At 42.5% G+C, this 16,424-nt stretch overlaps 2 protein-coding genes across 2 annotated transcripts in view; both read right to left on the bottom strand.

The window, feature by feature from the left end:
- Nucleotides 1-822: 822 nt before the first annotated feature.
- On the bottom strand, nt 823-3,797 carry LOC146985120 (tumor necrosis factor receptor superfamily member 9-like). The gene is made up of 7 exons (XM_085783162.1): nt 3,433-3,797; nt 2,329-2,448; nt 2,088-2,225; nt 1,551-1,623; nt 1,355-1,469; nt 1,076-1,244; nt 823-980 (listed from the first exon to the last, which is right to left on the bottom strand). The coding sequence occupies exons 1-7, from the start codon at nt 3,563-3,565 to the stop codon at nt 865-867; spliced, it is 864 nt and encodes a 287-aa protein (XP_085639288.1). The 5' UTR covers nt 3,566-3,797; the 3' UTR covers nt 823-864.
- Nucleotides 3,798-8,927: 5,130 nt separating this feature from the next.
- Nucleotides 8,928-16,424, bottom strand: part of LOC146985119 (putative segment polarity protein dishevelled homolog DVL1P1) — a 37,901-nt gene continuing 30,404 nt past the window's right edge. The window contains exons 13-15 of the mRNA XM_085782877.1: nt 15,366-15,533; nt 15,031-15,246; nt 8,928-10,123 (exon numbers count right to left, since the gene is read on the bottom strand). Of these exons, the coding sequence (XP_085639003.1) occupies nt 9,537-10,123; nt 15,031-15,246; nt 15,366-15,533 (971 nt within the window). The 3' untranslated portion in view covers nt 8,928-9,536. The remainder of the gene's footprint in view (nt 10,124-15,030; nt 15,247-15,365; nt 15,534-16,424) is intronic.

Here is a 16,424-nt window from a genome sequence, read left to right as displayed (position 1 = left end):
AACTAACGTTAATTAAGGGACCCTTATTGTAAAGTGTTACCAAATAGGGATAAAAAACTTCTTGTATTGTCTGCTACAATATATCAGGGTTGTATGTGTACAAATTCAGCAGGTATAAGTAGGTTGGAACCTGAACAGAACAACATATCTATTTTTGGTATACGTGTGGGCTCAGCATTAAAGTCGTCACTAAAAACATGTCTGTAGTCAAACACCCACTTTCATACAGTGTATTCACACTTCAGCGTCAATGCGTCAATGAGACTTCACAGTAGCAACAACTCAATTATTCAAACCCTCTTAGTCCACTTGGCTCAAGTCCAACTACTTTGTTTGAAAGCAGTAGTTAAACTTCCTCTGTTTTTTATGTTTAATGTGATATGTCTTGTTTTTTCTTTTGCTGTTTTTTTCCGCAAATGTAATCCTTTAAGACTGTCTGTGGTTATTTTAAGCTTTAAATTCAACTGAAAGAGGAAAAAACAGCTTCTCTGTCTCTGTCTATAATTTACATGCTGATGTTTAGACAGTCGACAGAATTCCCCTTCCTCCTGTGTGAACTGTGCTGCACTGTGCCTGCTGAAAACTATATCCTGGAGGAATGTATTACTTCTGACCTGAACTTGGAACTCATTCACAGCAGCACAGGTTATCTACATCTACTGTAGGTAATGGAAATAATGGAAAAACAGCTGGGTGTGGTGGTGTGCAACAGTGTTGTCTTTGTGTCTCCAGGGCAAAGGGAACCTTCAAATTTGTGGCTCAGCAGGACAGATAAAGATCCTTTTCTTTCCTAAACACCAACTTCAATTCATCATCTTTCCTGGTCTTTGGTCTCTGGTCTTTGGTCTCTGGTCTCTGGTCTGCTCACACAATGAGCGGCTCTGCAGAGTCTTTGGAGTTCAGTGACTCTGAGCTGCTGCCTTGCTCTTGCTGAGCCTCATGGAAACTGCACTCGATGGCTCTTAAAGTCATGGGTTCATCTAGGGAGAAGACCCAAGAGGTTAAAGTCAGATTGGTCTGAGAAACAGTCAGTTTCATTCAGGTATCAAGTGATCAGAATAACAACAACATTTACCTGTGGGGCGTCTGATTATCAGCTCTTTTGTGATTGTCACTTCCTCTACCTTTGTCTTCTCCCCTTTTTTCTTCCTGAGTATTTTCACAGCTGCGGTGGCGATGACGAAGATGCAAACGCTGGTCAGAGCTACACTGGTGACCACGGCAATGATCAGCGGCCATGCCGGCTCTTTGGCAGCAGTTTCTGGGAAACAACAACAAGAGATCGTCAAACTTAGCTTCTTCTTTTTTTATTAGGAGGATAAAGATGAAAACAACAACAGCACATCTTCAGAACTGGTGTCTTACCAGGTTGGCTGGGGTTCCTGGTTGAAAGAACTGTCACATTGCCGCACACAATATCACTGACTGCATCTCCCTTGCTGATGATATACTGATTCGATCTGGGACACCTAATGGCAGATAATAAAAATGTCAGAGGAGTTCTTTGGGTTTTCATTTCCAGAACAGCTACAGTGTCTACTGTAACTCACCTGGTTTTCCTGGGTTTACACTCCCGGTGATTCTGGTCGTTGAAGGTTCCCTCTGGACACGGTCTGCAAGAACCTGCACAGAAAAGACAAAAGCCAATCACACACACTGCAAAAAATCTTTCCAAGAATATTTGTCCTTTTTCTTGTTAAAATGTCTAATTTCTAGTCAAAACTCATCTCTTTCCACTTAAAATAAGACTCATCACCTAAAGATTTACTCGTTTTTAGATCATTTTCACTTGTTTCAAAGAAATATTCACTTCAAATAAGTAGAATAATCTGCCAGTGAAAAGTTTTTTGTGCTTGTAATAAGGAAGAAAAACTTCTACTTATGCCAAGTGAAAATATGCTTGAAAGAAGTAAAAAGTGTCTAGAAACAAGCTACTTTTTAATGTGATGTTTCTTATTTTAAGTATAATGAGATTTGTTTTGACTAGAAATGACATTTTGACAGGAAATAAGACAAATATTCTTTGTATATTTTTCATTTTTGCAGTGCAGTGTTGTCTGCTGCTTCTGTATGTTGTTTAAACTCACGGTTCTTTGTGGGTTCTTCGCCTTTGCCACACTTCTTAACGCAGAAGGTGCACTGCTTGTTTCCACAGGTGAGTCCTTCTCTACAGCCGCACTCTGTGTCTGTTTTGGCAGTGCACTGTGTCACCAGAACCTGAGCACCTGAAAGTAAGCGAAGAGAAGAAAGGAGAGGTTTAAAATCCTTCCGAGCTTTGCAGATTTCATTGATAATGAAGTCTCATTGTGATTGTGATCACTGACGCACCTACACACTGTGTGCAACTTTTGCACGAAAAGGCTTTAGGCTCCAGTGTGAACGTGTCAGGTTCACAAGGCTTGCAAAGGTCCTTCGGATTCGCTCCGCACTGTTTTATCAGGCGATTCCCTGCAAACACATGATGACGTCACATTAGCAGGCATGTTATCAGTGAGAGCCACACAGCTGATCTCCATACACAGGCAGCACAGGCAGAGCTTAGTTATTAAAACGTGGTGAGCTATAAATGACATCACTGCTCCAGACGGTCTGAATTATCAGCTGCATCATCCTCATCCTTTTCTCTCTGTTGTGGTATTAGCTGACAAACCACCGAAACTATATTGGGTTGCAGTAACTACTACAATGGAACTATGGGATATGGTTTCCTTTTATATCCACACACAAAAAGAGACACAGCCTGTTGGCGTTTTGCTTTTATCAGATGATACATGGAATCATTTTAACCCCTTAGGGGTAACACTTTACAATAAGAGTACCTTAATTAATGTTAGTTAGTACATTATTAAACATTAATATATAAACTAATGTGTTAATTAATGCTGAGTAATGCATACATAATGATAACTACACACATTATTCAACTCAACATTAACTGCTTACTAAGGCAAGGCAAGGCAAGGCAATTTCATTTGTATAGCCCATTTTTACAAACAGTTTGTCTTAAAGGGCTTTACATGGCATCATAACAACATCCTCTGCCCTTAGACCCTCACATCCACTGAGGAAAAACTCCATGGAAAACCCTTTTAACAGGGAAAAATTGGAGAAACCTCAGGGTGAGCAACAGAGGAGGGATCCCTCACCCAGGACGGGCAGACGTGCAATAGATACACTAATAGGCTACATTAATGAATGTGTTTCCTAATCCTAAGTAATAGGCTACATACAGTAATAATGATTGTTAATATATCTGTAAACAGTTAATTAATGCCTAATAATGTACTAACTAACGTTAATTAAGGGACCCTTATTGTAAAGTGTTACCCTTTTTTCTTTTCCTTTAGGGGTAGATGTAATTATCCAGTTTTGTTTTATGATATAACTCCATTTAGAAACTGAGAAATTCTCACTCTCTCCTCTCTCACTCACCTGGATAACAGGCTTCACAGCAAGCCAGACCTCCGTTTATGTTCCACCTCATGCAGCCGGTCTCTTCAACACTGCCCAGGCAGCCCTGCAGCAGCAGCAGGCAGAGTCCAATCCCCCAGAACATCACAGCCATCCTGCTGTCGGCTTCCAGCTTTGTAGTTTAAAGGGGGAAGTGAGGTAATCCAGTTCAATAAAAAAAAATATCCCAGGTAGCTCCTACTTCTTCTTTTCTTCTTCCAAAGGCACTTGTTTCTCTAAATAAATAGATTGAGTCTAAAATGCAATAAGAGCCCTGAACTGCCCTTTTAAAACCTGAAGTCTGTCTCTCTGTGATATTCTGGGCTGGATGTGTCAGTGCACTCACACATGAGCCAACCCACAGCTGAGTGAGGCTTGTGTCTCACACTCACTGGTTTTTACTTCACCAGATGGGGGGCGTGGCTTAGCAAAATTGAAAGAATGTTGTAACAGTATACAAATAGCTTTTTTTTATTTTATTTTTTTAAATAGTTTAATACTGTAGTTTAATGTCTACAAATTGAAAACTGTTAACTTTTTGTTACATTTTTGTTATTTTTTTATTCATTTTGTATAGAAGGAGCTTAGTTCCTTTAGTGGGAATCATTCCCCAGAGATTAGGAAGATCATTAACATGACTTGACACTTTCCTTTAAATCTAGTTTAGTAGATCGGGGTCGCAATAAACTGTCCTTTGTTCTTCCCTCTTCCTGCTCGTACAGAACTCCACTTTTTTTTTTTTTTACTGCTTTTGGCAGCTGAGTTATGAAATCGGTTACACTTAAATGCTTTCTCAGAATGATAACAAATCTAATGTGCTCCACACATAGTTGGTTTTTCTAAGAAATACAAACCCAAACGTGTCTGTCACCCACCAACCGTCTCATCCATTGACCCCTCCTACAGGTGCCTGGGAAAAACGTGTCTGTCTTGGTACTGTACGTTGTTATGTGCAGATTCGACAGGTGAACATTTTCCTGATTTACATTTTTGGAAGTGGAATATTAGGAAATTGAAACAAATCTACCGTACTTTCTGTTAATTTTGATAACAAGCCAATGCAAATCAAGCTGCGTAAAATCCACAGCTGTTTAATCTGATGACTGTGAGGAGGGATTTTCCTGTCCGTGTAAAAATTCTACCTTCATTATATCAGTGTTTATTATTAAGATGCCATGTAAAAACCACAGGAACAAACATACTATTCTTCTCTCTTACCCTGAGGGCTGGTGCTGATGCTGAGTCATACCAGTCATGCCAGGGAGTAGAACATGAGGCATTCATGCAATATATCACAAGCTCATTTAGTCAGCATGAAAAACAAACAAAAAAATCCCACTTTACTTAGATCACCTGCTGCTGTCTGGTGTAAACACTGTTTGTCCTTCTTGTGATTTGAGCTGGATCTCCAGGGAGACAACAAGGGAAACTGAAACCAAAAGTAGGCTACAGCTCAAGGGAATGAGCTGCTCTTTTAAAGCCGTTGAACTGATAGTAAATCATAACAAAAGATTTATGAATTGCCTGGACTCATTTGGATGACAATTCCCAAAAGATGATTTATGGCTAACAACCAATTCCTCTGAAAAAGGAACTGCTGTTTCCTTACAGTAAATGATTTGCCTGAAGAAAAGATGGGGGAATTTAGCTTAGTAATGATGATTTAAGGTGAGTCTGCTGAAGGTCATCCCTCTGACTCATCGTCCAAACATGAAAACAAAAAAGAAAAGAGGAACGTAATGTCACACATTAAAAAAAAAATGTGTCGGTGGCACAGTCATAGTTCTTCTGCATCATGATCGGGTGACACTGACATGGCAACATGATATCCTATCCGATGACATTTGGCAAGATTTTCGCCTTTGACCTTATGAGGCATGTGTGAGCCTACACCACGGATCGCTTACTGTAAAAAAAAGAGCAAGAGCTAAGACGCATGTTACACCTCATCTGCCCACGCAGCAGCCCCGGCCAAGAAAACACCTCCCACACTTACCCTAACAACCGCCCCCTCACAACGCAGCAGTGAAGCCATGTAAACCCCAACAGTTCAATTAACATACTGACTTGGGAAGTTACTCCCAAGCCGTTCGGTAAGCAGTGCAGTCAGTGACATAGTATTTGCATGTAGGCTGAGTCTGACATAAGCCTCAGACAGTTCAGACTCAGACTGCGACCGAGACAAGTCGTGTTTGAAGTCGATATGTAACGTGTTTTCACTTTGCCTCATTGCTCTGATGCAGGTGATCACTTCTGGGGGCTGTTTCTCTTTCAAGGGTACTTTTTTTTTATTTTTCTTCTTTTTAATCTTACTCCCCCGTGATGATGGGGGCGTCGTTGGTAGGCTATGACATTACTTCCTTCCTGAGAGAACCTCTCATGTGTCATAAACAACACTGGCAGCGAGCTAGCTATGTGGTTGGTGGGTCCGACTCACAGTGGGGGTCTGTATGGGAGGGGGAGGGAGGGAGGGAGGTTTTTCTTTTGGTGAGGGGGGGTTATTTTGAAAGTTGAGCCAGCCGAGAGTTAACATCAGCCCACAGGGAAAGTACACGCTGCGACGCTTTGTGCTCGGAAGTTCCACTCAGGGGTGTTAACTGTCAAGTGTCAAAGCCAATGAGGCGCCGGCGTATAGCTGTCATGTTTGGTTCGGTGTTGTGGTGATATTAAACCTTTAGCGTTGAACTGTAGACCTGAAGAGCATGAGAACCTACTCATCGGTCTTGAGAAATGACCACCTACTTGAGCGTTTGGGATATTTCAAATGCTGAGGCTTCATTAAATTAGAAAATTAGTCATCGTGGAAGTTTTCAAAACGTATTAAAAAAAAAAAAAACATCTCACATAATACTGAGGAACCTCCTGAATTTAAAATGATGTAAATAAGAGTTAAGAGTCTCCATCTAGTGGAAAGAAGAACAAAAACAAAAAAAACATTACGTCAAAATTCAACAGGATTTTTGAACATATATATTTTTTATTCATATATATAATAAATTTCTATGTACAATTTATTCTTCTTTTGAAAAGAAACAAAATTAAAGAGAAAGCTTTGATTGCAAACAGTGTTTCATACTAAAGGGAGGGAGAGACAAAATGGAAAAGTGCTCATAAATCTAGTGTGTGCGTGTGTTATTTCCCTCCTGTAACTATATTCTAAGTCGATACAACAGGGGTTTGCCATTGTTTTGTTACAACATCATAATGTGAAGGCCAGGATTCCCCTTGAAGTCACTTTGAATTTGTAAAACGAGAAGTGTCTGATGCTAATCACCAAGAGATTTGCATCTCAGACTTTGCTCCTCATCGTCCACCACACAACAACGTGAGGCTTTGGCTTTTATCGCACTGACTTTTTATCGAAGCGATGACCACGACAACGACAACGACGACGCAGTGACGCAAAGTCAGTGGTTTATCTCATGTTTAACCCTGTGTGAAGTTTTTTTTTTGCGTCCACTGTTTGCAATCCTGTTTTTTTTTTTTTTTGTTAAAGGACAATTCCGGGCAAATTCAACTCTGGACTGTATTTTCCTAACATTTTAGGTCTAAAAGAAGGAATCTGAATTATTTTCAGTTTAATTGCTCCTGTTTTGCGGTAGTTGTGTCTGTCCCACATCGCCATGGCAGCAATGAATGGGAGCAGATGCAAGTTCCGCTGCTTAGGCTGTTTACATCCCCCAAAGCCGCAATTTTTTTCCACAGACAGCGTCAAACATGCACCGAAAAATGTATTTACTTCAAGCAAGTCAAGTGTTGACATTCATGTGTTTATGACGCAAACGGGAGCTTCCGACTGCACGTAAACACACCGAGTGCGTCAACTTGGGTCTTGCGCAAGACTTTGAATTAGATCTAGTTTTACAAACATGTCGGCTTGCTTGAAGTAAATAAACTTCTCGGTGCATGTTTGAGTAGCCATCTGACGCTGCCTGTGGAAAAAAATTGCGGCTTTGAGGGATGTAAACAGCCTAAGCAGCGGAACTTGCATCCGCTCCCATTCATCGCTGCCGTGGCGATGCGGGGACAGACACAACTACCGCAAAACAGGAGCAATTAAACTGAAAATCTTCAGATTCCTTCTTTTAGACCTAAAATGTTAGGAAAATACAGCCCCCGAGTTGAATTTGGAATTGTCCTTTAATTTGATGATCTGCTTCACTTTTCAAAAACCGAAGTGTGATGAGTGTCGGGGTCTAATAATGATACATTCGACAAAAGCACAGCAAGGAGGACAGTGGGAACTGGCCACTGATTCACAAAGGGGGTAAAGGGGGGGGGGGGTCAGGGGGGTGGGGGGAGATGTCTGATTGTCTGTCAGTCAGCCGTGGTAGACAAAGTATGACACCGTCAACGCAACATGATCACATAAATAACATCACAAAAAAAATCATCCAGTGTACGGATTCTTCCTTTAGACCATTGGCAAGAGGCGGGGGGTCCTCTCCTCCCCCCTGGTAATGGTAATACTTTCAACAAAACGTTATTAATAAAACTCTTTTCTTTAAAGCAGTTGAGACAGTCATGCAAATTTGCAGCCTGGTTCAACTCCCAAGCCGGCTACAGGGTCTCCCTTATGAAGCTGAAGAAGTTTGTGAACTGATCTGAGATCAATGTTTAGTAGTTGGCAGGTGAGAGCTTAAAGGGATACGCCAACATTTTTTTTTTCGTGTCTCGCCTCACTCCCGAGTCCATGACCAGCAGATAGACACCATCCTTTCGACTGTGTGTGCAGTAACAAGGGAGATACGGGCAGAGCTGGCGCACTGCTAATTAGCTTAGCTCAAACACTGGAAGTGCATAGCTAGTGTTAGCTTGCCTCCACCTAAAGTCATCAGAGACACTCTTCAGCAACTCTAAACGGAAACCGGCGGGCCGATCTTCGTCTCAGAGCTGACAAAACTCTCCGGTAAGGCATCTTGAGAGGTCAAATGCCGGTAACGGGACGAGATCGGTCAAAACGGAGGGTTCAAGCAAAGACGGTTTATTTTGGTTCAAGCTAGCTACATCCAGGGTAGGTTAGCTTCCTATTTCAAAGTAAAAGCACTTCTGTATGTAAAGGGCAATGGGTGTTTTATTTAGTGAAAGTAACCAGAAGTGCGTTGGTCACAACGGCTAGCTTGAGTAGCGCCGAATTCGTCCGAACAAAATTGTAACCAGCTGGTATTTAGACAAATTAACAATACAATGCTGATCTAAATGGCTACTTTCTCGTTAAAAAATGTTTGAAATGTCGATAGTGATATATTTACAGAGTTTAGAGCTAAAATGAAATCAGCTAACAGGCAGGCTAACCCTACCTATACACTTCCAGTGTTTGAGCTAAGCTAATTAGTGGTGTGCCAGCTCTGCCTGTATCTCCCTTGTTACTGCACGCACAGTCGAAAGGATGGTGTCTATCCACTTGTCATGGACTTGAGAGTGAGGCAAGACACACACAAAAAAAATGTTGGCGTATCCCTTTAAATAAGCTGAAAGAAAAGAAAATAACAGGGGGCGGGGTAGGAAGGCAGAGGTTTGGTGTGATGAGCTAAGTCTTTTTTTTCAGTATGCACAGATACAAGTCAGGAGATCCAGTCCAAGTTCCATCCAAGGCCCAGAATAAACGTGTATCCTAAGTGCGGGCCTGTAGGTGTGTCGGTCTGGGTCTGGGTCTGGGGGATTGAGATCCAGACCCAGAAAGTTTTTAAAGGTCTTGGCAGAGGAGAAGAAGATCCTACGTTAAGAGAGTTACGCACTCTCTTGTCACCACACTGACTTAAACCACTCACGTTTCACAAACTGTACACGTCACGTCAATACAAAAGAGGGGGTTTTCAGCCACAGACGTGTGAGAGGACTCTGTCTCGTTGTGTGCTCTTGCTGCCTGCTGTAGTCCTTTCTTTTTTTGCGTGGACGTCGTCGGAGGGAATCGACAGATAGCGTGGAGGTTGGACGGAGAGAGAGAGAGAGAGAGAGGCGGGGTCAGTCGGTGTCTACATTCTGAACTTGGAGGCAAAAGATCGAGAGAGGGGAAAAGGGAAAGAGACTTGTTTTGTGCTCGATGATGAGTTTGTTTTTCAAAAAAAAGGCACTGTCCTGTCCTGTCACATGATGTCAACAAAGAACTCACAGGGATTGCCCATGGCGTGCTGGAAGGACTGGCGGCTGGCGGTGAGCTCGGGAGGAACGGCCGCCAGCTCTCTCCCGGGAGGCGCTCCGGGCGGCGTGCTGCTGCTGACCGAGGTCGTCTTGTTGGGGGCCAGACGGGCCAGACAGTAAGGAGGAGGCAAGCCCGGCGGGCCGTAGGAGGAGGCGTGGCTCCGCTCGCTGTGGGCGCAGGAGGAGCCCGGCGCCGGCTGCGTCGTGAAGGGGACGGCGTGGCTGTAGGTGAAGGACGGGTGGCTGTTCTGCGAGTGCGAATGCGAGTGCGAATGTGAATGCGAGTGCGAGTGGCTCCTGTGCGACTGACTGTGACTGAGACCCGAGCGGGCGTGGCTGTGACTGTTGGACACGGCGTGGCTGTGATGGCTCATTTGGCTGGCGGACCGATCGCCGCCGCCGCCGCGCCTCCCTCCTCCGACGCCGCGGACGCCCGGCTCTGATTCGCTGCATGTTGACCTTTGACCCTTCTCCTGCGGGGAGGAGCGTCTACCTTTGCCCGCGCTGGGGTTGGATCCACTGCTTCGGCTTCCTGTCGAGAGGAGGGAGAGGAGAAACAGAACAACAGACAGTTTAGCTAAGCTGCCTCTTGCATAATAAGCAATTAAATAAAAAAATATATATATAAAAAAAAAAAACACAGTCAGCAGCTCCAACTCATCAGCTACAGATTTTTTGCTACTGATTCACATGGAGGCCGGACGTCACACATTAAACAAAATACACTGGAACAGCTTAACGCTACGTGCTTCATCCATCAGATAGTTCGCCTCTACTTGAATGTTTTTCAACAATTTATTCATGTTATTCCTCAGATGACCCCTGGACATTTTTCTCCACCTCTCACACTTTCCCAACTCCCCACGGTCAAATTAAAGGTCACTGGGGCCTGATTTTTGGCAAGGAGGTGTATGTTTGGGTAAACTCTGGATGTCCCGAGTTTCAGAATGAAAGTCCATTTTTTGGACCCGTAATACATTTTTACAACACCCACGCTGGGCAAAAATGTCCAACTCTGCCTATGGGTTTTTTAATGTATTTTAAGGTAAAAATTTTAACTAACAGTTTATCGCTCACATTAAGACAAATATTTTTTGTATTACAAGTTTTGTCAAATTTTATGTTTAAATGTGTAAATGGGGCAATATCTAATGAAATATGCACAAAATTTCCAGAACTGAAATCTGAACAATGGATACAGCCCCTTTCAAAATTTCTGTTTTATTTTGTTGACATATTAGAGTCAGAATTTTTCACAGAGGGGAATTTTGAATATTTCTTTTTATTACTCTGTAAATGAGAAAATATTGTCACCACCCCTAAAAAAAATCTAATTTTGCTTTCTTTGTTTTTGATTTTTGGAATAAAATATTGTATGAAGAATGATATATCAACAATCCCCTCTGTAAAAAACCTTCAGAATATAGACAGGAATAAAAAATAATAAAATAAAAATAATAAAATAAAAACATAGTATGAGAAATCGTGTGTTTTTGCAGCAAAAACAACTGGCATTTTTGTCCAGGGGTCATGGGAATGGTAAAAATTGATTGGTCATCTGACACTGCAGCACTTTGTTTAAGGTGTGACCGGTTGTTTTCTTATGCAAGTCTTGCAAGAGTCAACAGTCAAGGGCAAACATGATTATCTCAAAGGACCCCCCCCCCATCCCCAACGTCGAACCTGCAGCAACTGATCCCAGAGGCTTCACCTCATCAGAAGTTCATACAAACACTGAGACATTCACAGATTAGAGATATATAAAAAAAACAAACACGATACACCTGCATCAGAGAGACACCGCTGGATGACACAGAAAGATAAAATGACAGCGTCATCACTTTGGTTTTTTAAAAAGAAGGTCACCGTGACGGACACAGCGCTGATGAAGCACAGCTGCAGCGTCACACTGATAGAGGTGTACCACACTGTTGCAAAAAAAACCACACACTTCCCACGCCTCCTCCTCCTCCCCGCTCTTTTCTTTTTCCCCTCCGCAATGATGAGCCCGACAGTACTGGGTTAAAAAGTGGTGCATGATCGCCCCCTGTCAGTGGGAATGATACAGTAGCACAAGTGATCATCCTGCATCATGCACCTCCCAGCACAGTTACAAACACATGCCCCAGAGGTGCTGGAGAGGGAGAACGGACCGTCAGGAGAGTCACACACAGGATACAAGTGGAACGGACGAACGAATGGACGGAGACGCATGAGGAAAAACGAAAAAAACCAATAAAAAACCTTAAAGCTACAGTATGATAGATGGAGAATGTTGAGCATGGGAGAAAGAGAGAAAGAAAGAAAGAAAGAAAGAAAGAAAGAAAGAAAGAAAGAAAGAAAGAAAGAGAGAGGGAGAGGGATAGAATAAAGAGGATCAATGTTGAGACTAGGGATGTCATGATAATACATTTTCTTGGTACGATTATTGTCAGAGAAATAATCACAGTGTTACAATTATCACGATTTTTATGCATTAATTAATTTCACAACACTATGAACGTGTAAAAATTGACTTATATAGTGAAAATATATGAAAATATTCAAAAAAAATTTGAAATATTCAGGTCATCAATCGTTATCTATACCAATTGTTTACGTTTTTTGTTTTGGTTTGGGTTTGTTTAATTAAAAATGACACACTAACATTTAAATTCCATTTACCTTTATTTTTGTGCACATCTGCCGATAAGATAAGTCTTGACTGACTGCACTTTAAAATTGATAGACTGCTGCACTTTAGAGGACTGTGCAATATTGAATTTTATTATTGTTTTAATGTTGCTGCTTGTGTGTCTTTCTATTTTTTATCTTCGCTGTTTTTAACCACATGGAGGTTTGCAATTTGAATTTCGTTTATACCTTGGTATGAATGACAATAAAGGTATTCAATTCAATTCAATTCAAGGTTCCAACATAATCTTTTGGGGAAAGTGACGGTATTTATGAATCTTTACGATTAATTAATTGTGGCGTTTAATACCACGATTAATTGTGTAAACAAGTAATCGTGACATCCCTAGTTGAGACAGGAAGAGAGCAGCAGAGGAGGAGAGGAGAGGAGAGGAGAGGAGGGGTGGGGTGGGGAGTCAGGGGGTCGGGGAGGGGGGGTTAGCAGGCTTACCGGTTCCCCCAGTGTCCTGGGACTACCTCCTCCTTCAGTCTACCGTTGCCCAGCAGAAACAGAGGGAACAACAGAATTACACACACACCTCCCGGCCCAGCCCCTCCCACACTAATGCACCCGGCTGCTAACTGTACATCTAGTCCGTCCCTAAGCTCCACGGCTCATCGGTCACTGCTCTCGTCATCCAACTTAAAAAAAATAAAAAAAATAATGGAGAATCTAATGCCCCTTAAAAAATGCACACATGCACACATTCAAACAAGCAGGCAGCTACGGCATCACCAACAAAACACTTAGCCGCCGTCGTCTTGGAAGAAGTGCCCAAAGAAAACAAAGCTACTGTACGACTTTAAAAATACTGTTCTTTGTCATCTCTGTCCTTCCAAAGGTTGCAAATAAAATAAAATAAAACACAAGTGAAGGAATGGCAACCGGCTTGAAAGTGAGAAATGATGACGATGTCGGGATGAAACCACTCAAAACAATGACGATCAGACTGATAAATGGTAACGTGAAACTTACCATTATCTGTCTCAGGCTGCCTGTTTACACTTTACAATAAGGGTCCCTTAATTAACGTTAGTTAGTACATTATTAAGCATTAACATGTAAACAAATGTGTTAATTAATGCTGAGTAATGCATACATAATGATAACTAATTACGTTATTCAACTATCATTATTACTTAATCTAACTTTGAGTAGTAAACATTAATTAACTGCTTACTAATAGGCTACATTAATTAATGTGTTTCCTAATCCTAAGTAATACATAATAATGATTGTTAATATCTGTAAACAGTTAATTAATGCTTAATAATGTACTAACTAATGTTAATTAAGGGACCCTTATTGTAAAGTGTTAACTTTTTTTTTTTTTTTTTTTTTACAAATGCAGACCATAGTGCCACGCTATCAACAAGCCACCCACTGTTGTAGAGACCCCCACCCCCCCTCCACACACTTGTTCTCCACTCTCCCTCTATGCAGATATCAAACCCATGCAGCAGCCACACAAAAAGCACTAACATGTTTTTTGATTGACAAAAATGGAAACAAAAGATCATTCAAGAAGAAACTGATGGAGAGGGATGGACTCGGCGTTGATCATTTCAAGCTGGCGATTTTGGTAAAATCACATGGTTGATTGAAGTTTTGTTTTGTTTGTTTGTTTGTTGTTGTTTTTTTGGTTTGGAGTACACACCCAGTACTGCAGAGCTGTCCGCTGCGTGATTCAAGATGCTCATGATTGACCTTGACAATACAGGACGTGTTTTAGAATACACACATTTAGGTAATAATAAAATAATCATCATAACAAACAATCCAATGTCAACTTCCTGCCCAGAGAGCCAGAAGAGCTAACATTAGCGTGAGTCAGACATTCGTTAATAACTGACGTCATATGTCAGGAGAACTGAGATCAGGGATAATATCATGTTGCATGGTGAGTCAAATTCACATTAATCACATTAATTAAAGGGACATTGTGCAGGAATTACTCCCATCTAGTGTTGCGGTTGTATATCGCAAGCAACTGAATCATATTTTTCGTGCTGCATTCACGTGAAATTGGGCAGACGGCAGACGGATGACAGCCGCTGCACGTAACGGCATAAACAAGCCTCTATGTAAACAAGTGGTCCGTCAGCACGAGGCAAAACAATACACGTGACAATATGTTGTCATGGCGATGTGGTATTGTTTACCTGACCCACGTTTTACCGGCGATCTCTCGACTTCTGTGACTAAAATGACATCTGGTTTGTTAGCGACGGCCGTCTGCCCGACTGCAGGTGAATGCAGCATCAGTGTAACGCTCCATTCCTCCTCACTGCGTTACCGCGGTGACTTTTGACAGACGCCACCTCGACCTGAGCCGACAGCTCCGGTGTCTCCGCTGAGTTTCCGTGGTTTCCTACCGTCACGCTGCCACTGAACGTAAAAACATGGCGACACCACATGGCAGCCAGCACCGAGCTTACCCGCTCCATGTAGATATGAATGATATGAACGGCAAATTCAGAGCTGAAAGGAACACTTCAGTTTGTTGATGGGGGGGATTACTGATTAATGAAAAACAGACTTTTGAACATAAATAATCGATTTTCGTGAATAGATAACAGGAGAAGTCACACAATGTCCCTTTAATAACTGACGTCATATGTCAGGAGTACTGAGATTAGGGATAATGTCATGTTGCATGTTGAGTCAAATTATCACATTAATTAATTAATGAAAAGGCTGATGGAAAAAAAACAAAAAACTCAAAAAGGCCCCTCCTCCTCCTCCTCCTCCTTCTCATCGCTCACCCTCGCTGTGCTGGCTGCCTGCGCTCCCGCTGTGGAAACTGTGGCACGGGTCTGAGTATCCTGGCGGGAAGCTGGGGGGCGCCGAGGGGAAGGGCGGGTAGGGGAATGGCTGCCCGCCCAGGGGCCAGGGGTTGTTGGTGGGAGGCAGCGGTGCCAGGGTGTCCTGCTCCGAGCCGCCGCCGCTGGATCCCTCGTTCAAATTGAGCGATGCCATGTCTTATTGGAGAGGAAACAGAAGCAGAGAGAGGAGGTTCAGCACAATCCCTCTATTCACAGGCCACATAAGGATGCATTACTGACACGCTGCGAGGGAGAGAGGGATAGAGAGGCCGTACTTTGGCAGAGGTCCCCGAAGGTGTAGTAGCACTGTTCGGAGAAGGTGATCTTGTTGACCGTGTGTCTCAGGTAGCCGTGTTTCAGCAGACTGCTCGCGTACTTCCTCGCATCCCGCCGGTCCTTGAATCCTTCCACTCTGGAGTAAAGCCAGTCCACCACGTCAGCACCTGACACAGCAACAGGCACACAGAGAGAGAGAGAGAGAGACATGTACTGTAGGCTCCTGCTGCTTTAATGTGTTGAACAGATGCTAAAAATACTCGTGATATGCACAACAACAACCACAGTGACCACAGCGAGCGGCTACACAAGCAGCACAGTTTAGCAGAGAACTTCCAGTCAAAGTTTAGGTCCAAACTATGCAGGACACGTTGCAGCCTGAAGTCTTAGATTATTATGAGGTTTAAAAAAAAAACAAAAAAAAAAACAGCTGAAACTTGGTTAAAGGAGTTGATGAAAATGATCGGAAAGAAAAACAGAGACCAGGAGGATACATGTTATTGTAATAAAGAGCAAGTATGTAATCACAGATTTAAAGGAATAGTTCACCAAAAAATGAAATTCAGTCATTAGTGACTCACCCTCATGCTGATTAATACTCTGTACTCCGGAGTAGTTTTTTATTCCTCAAAGTGCATCTGGAGATCCGGGAGGCCGGGTCGTAGGCCAACCAAAACTTTATATGAGAGTCAATAGCGCCCGACACAAAAACGTCCATAAAACTACACAAAAACCATTTAATATTCCTCCACACTGCTCATCCGCTGCAATCCAAGTGTCCTGAAGGGATATAGTCCAGAGTTTACTCGAAACGATGTAATTTAGGACATTTTTACAGCCAAAACAGGGCAGGATGCACACGTACATCGCATGAACGTGAGAGCGCGCACCAGGCAAATTCAATACAGGACTGTTTAGGCTGTAAAAATGTCCTAAATTACGTTGTTTCGAATAAACTCTGGACTATATCCCTTCAGGACACTTGGATTGCAGTGGATGAGCAGTAAGGGGTAATATGAGAGGGTTTTTGTGTAGTTTTATGGACGTTTTTGTGTCGG

The sequence above is a fragment of the Trachurus japonicus genome, chromosome 7 (genome assembly GCF_045865225.1).
Source record: "Trachurus japonicus isolate A0001 chromosome 7, Traja_1.0".
Classification (NCBI taxonomy): domain Eukaryota; kingdom Metazoa; phylum Chordata; class Actinopteri; order Carangiformes; family Carangidae; genus Trachurus; species Trachurus japonicus.
This window is presented reverse-complemented; position numbering and strand designations above follow the sequence as displayed.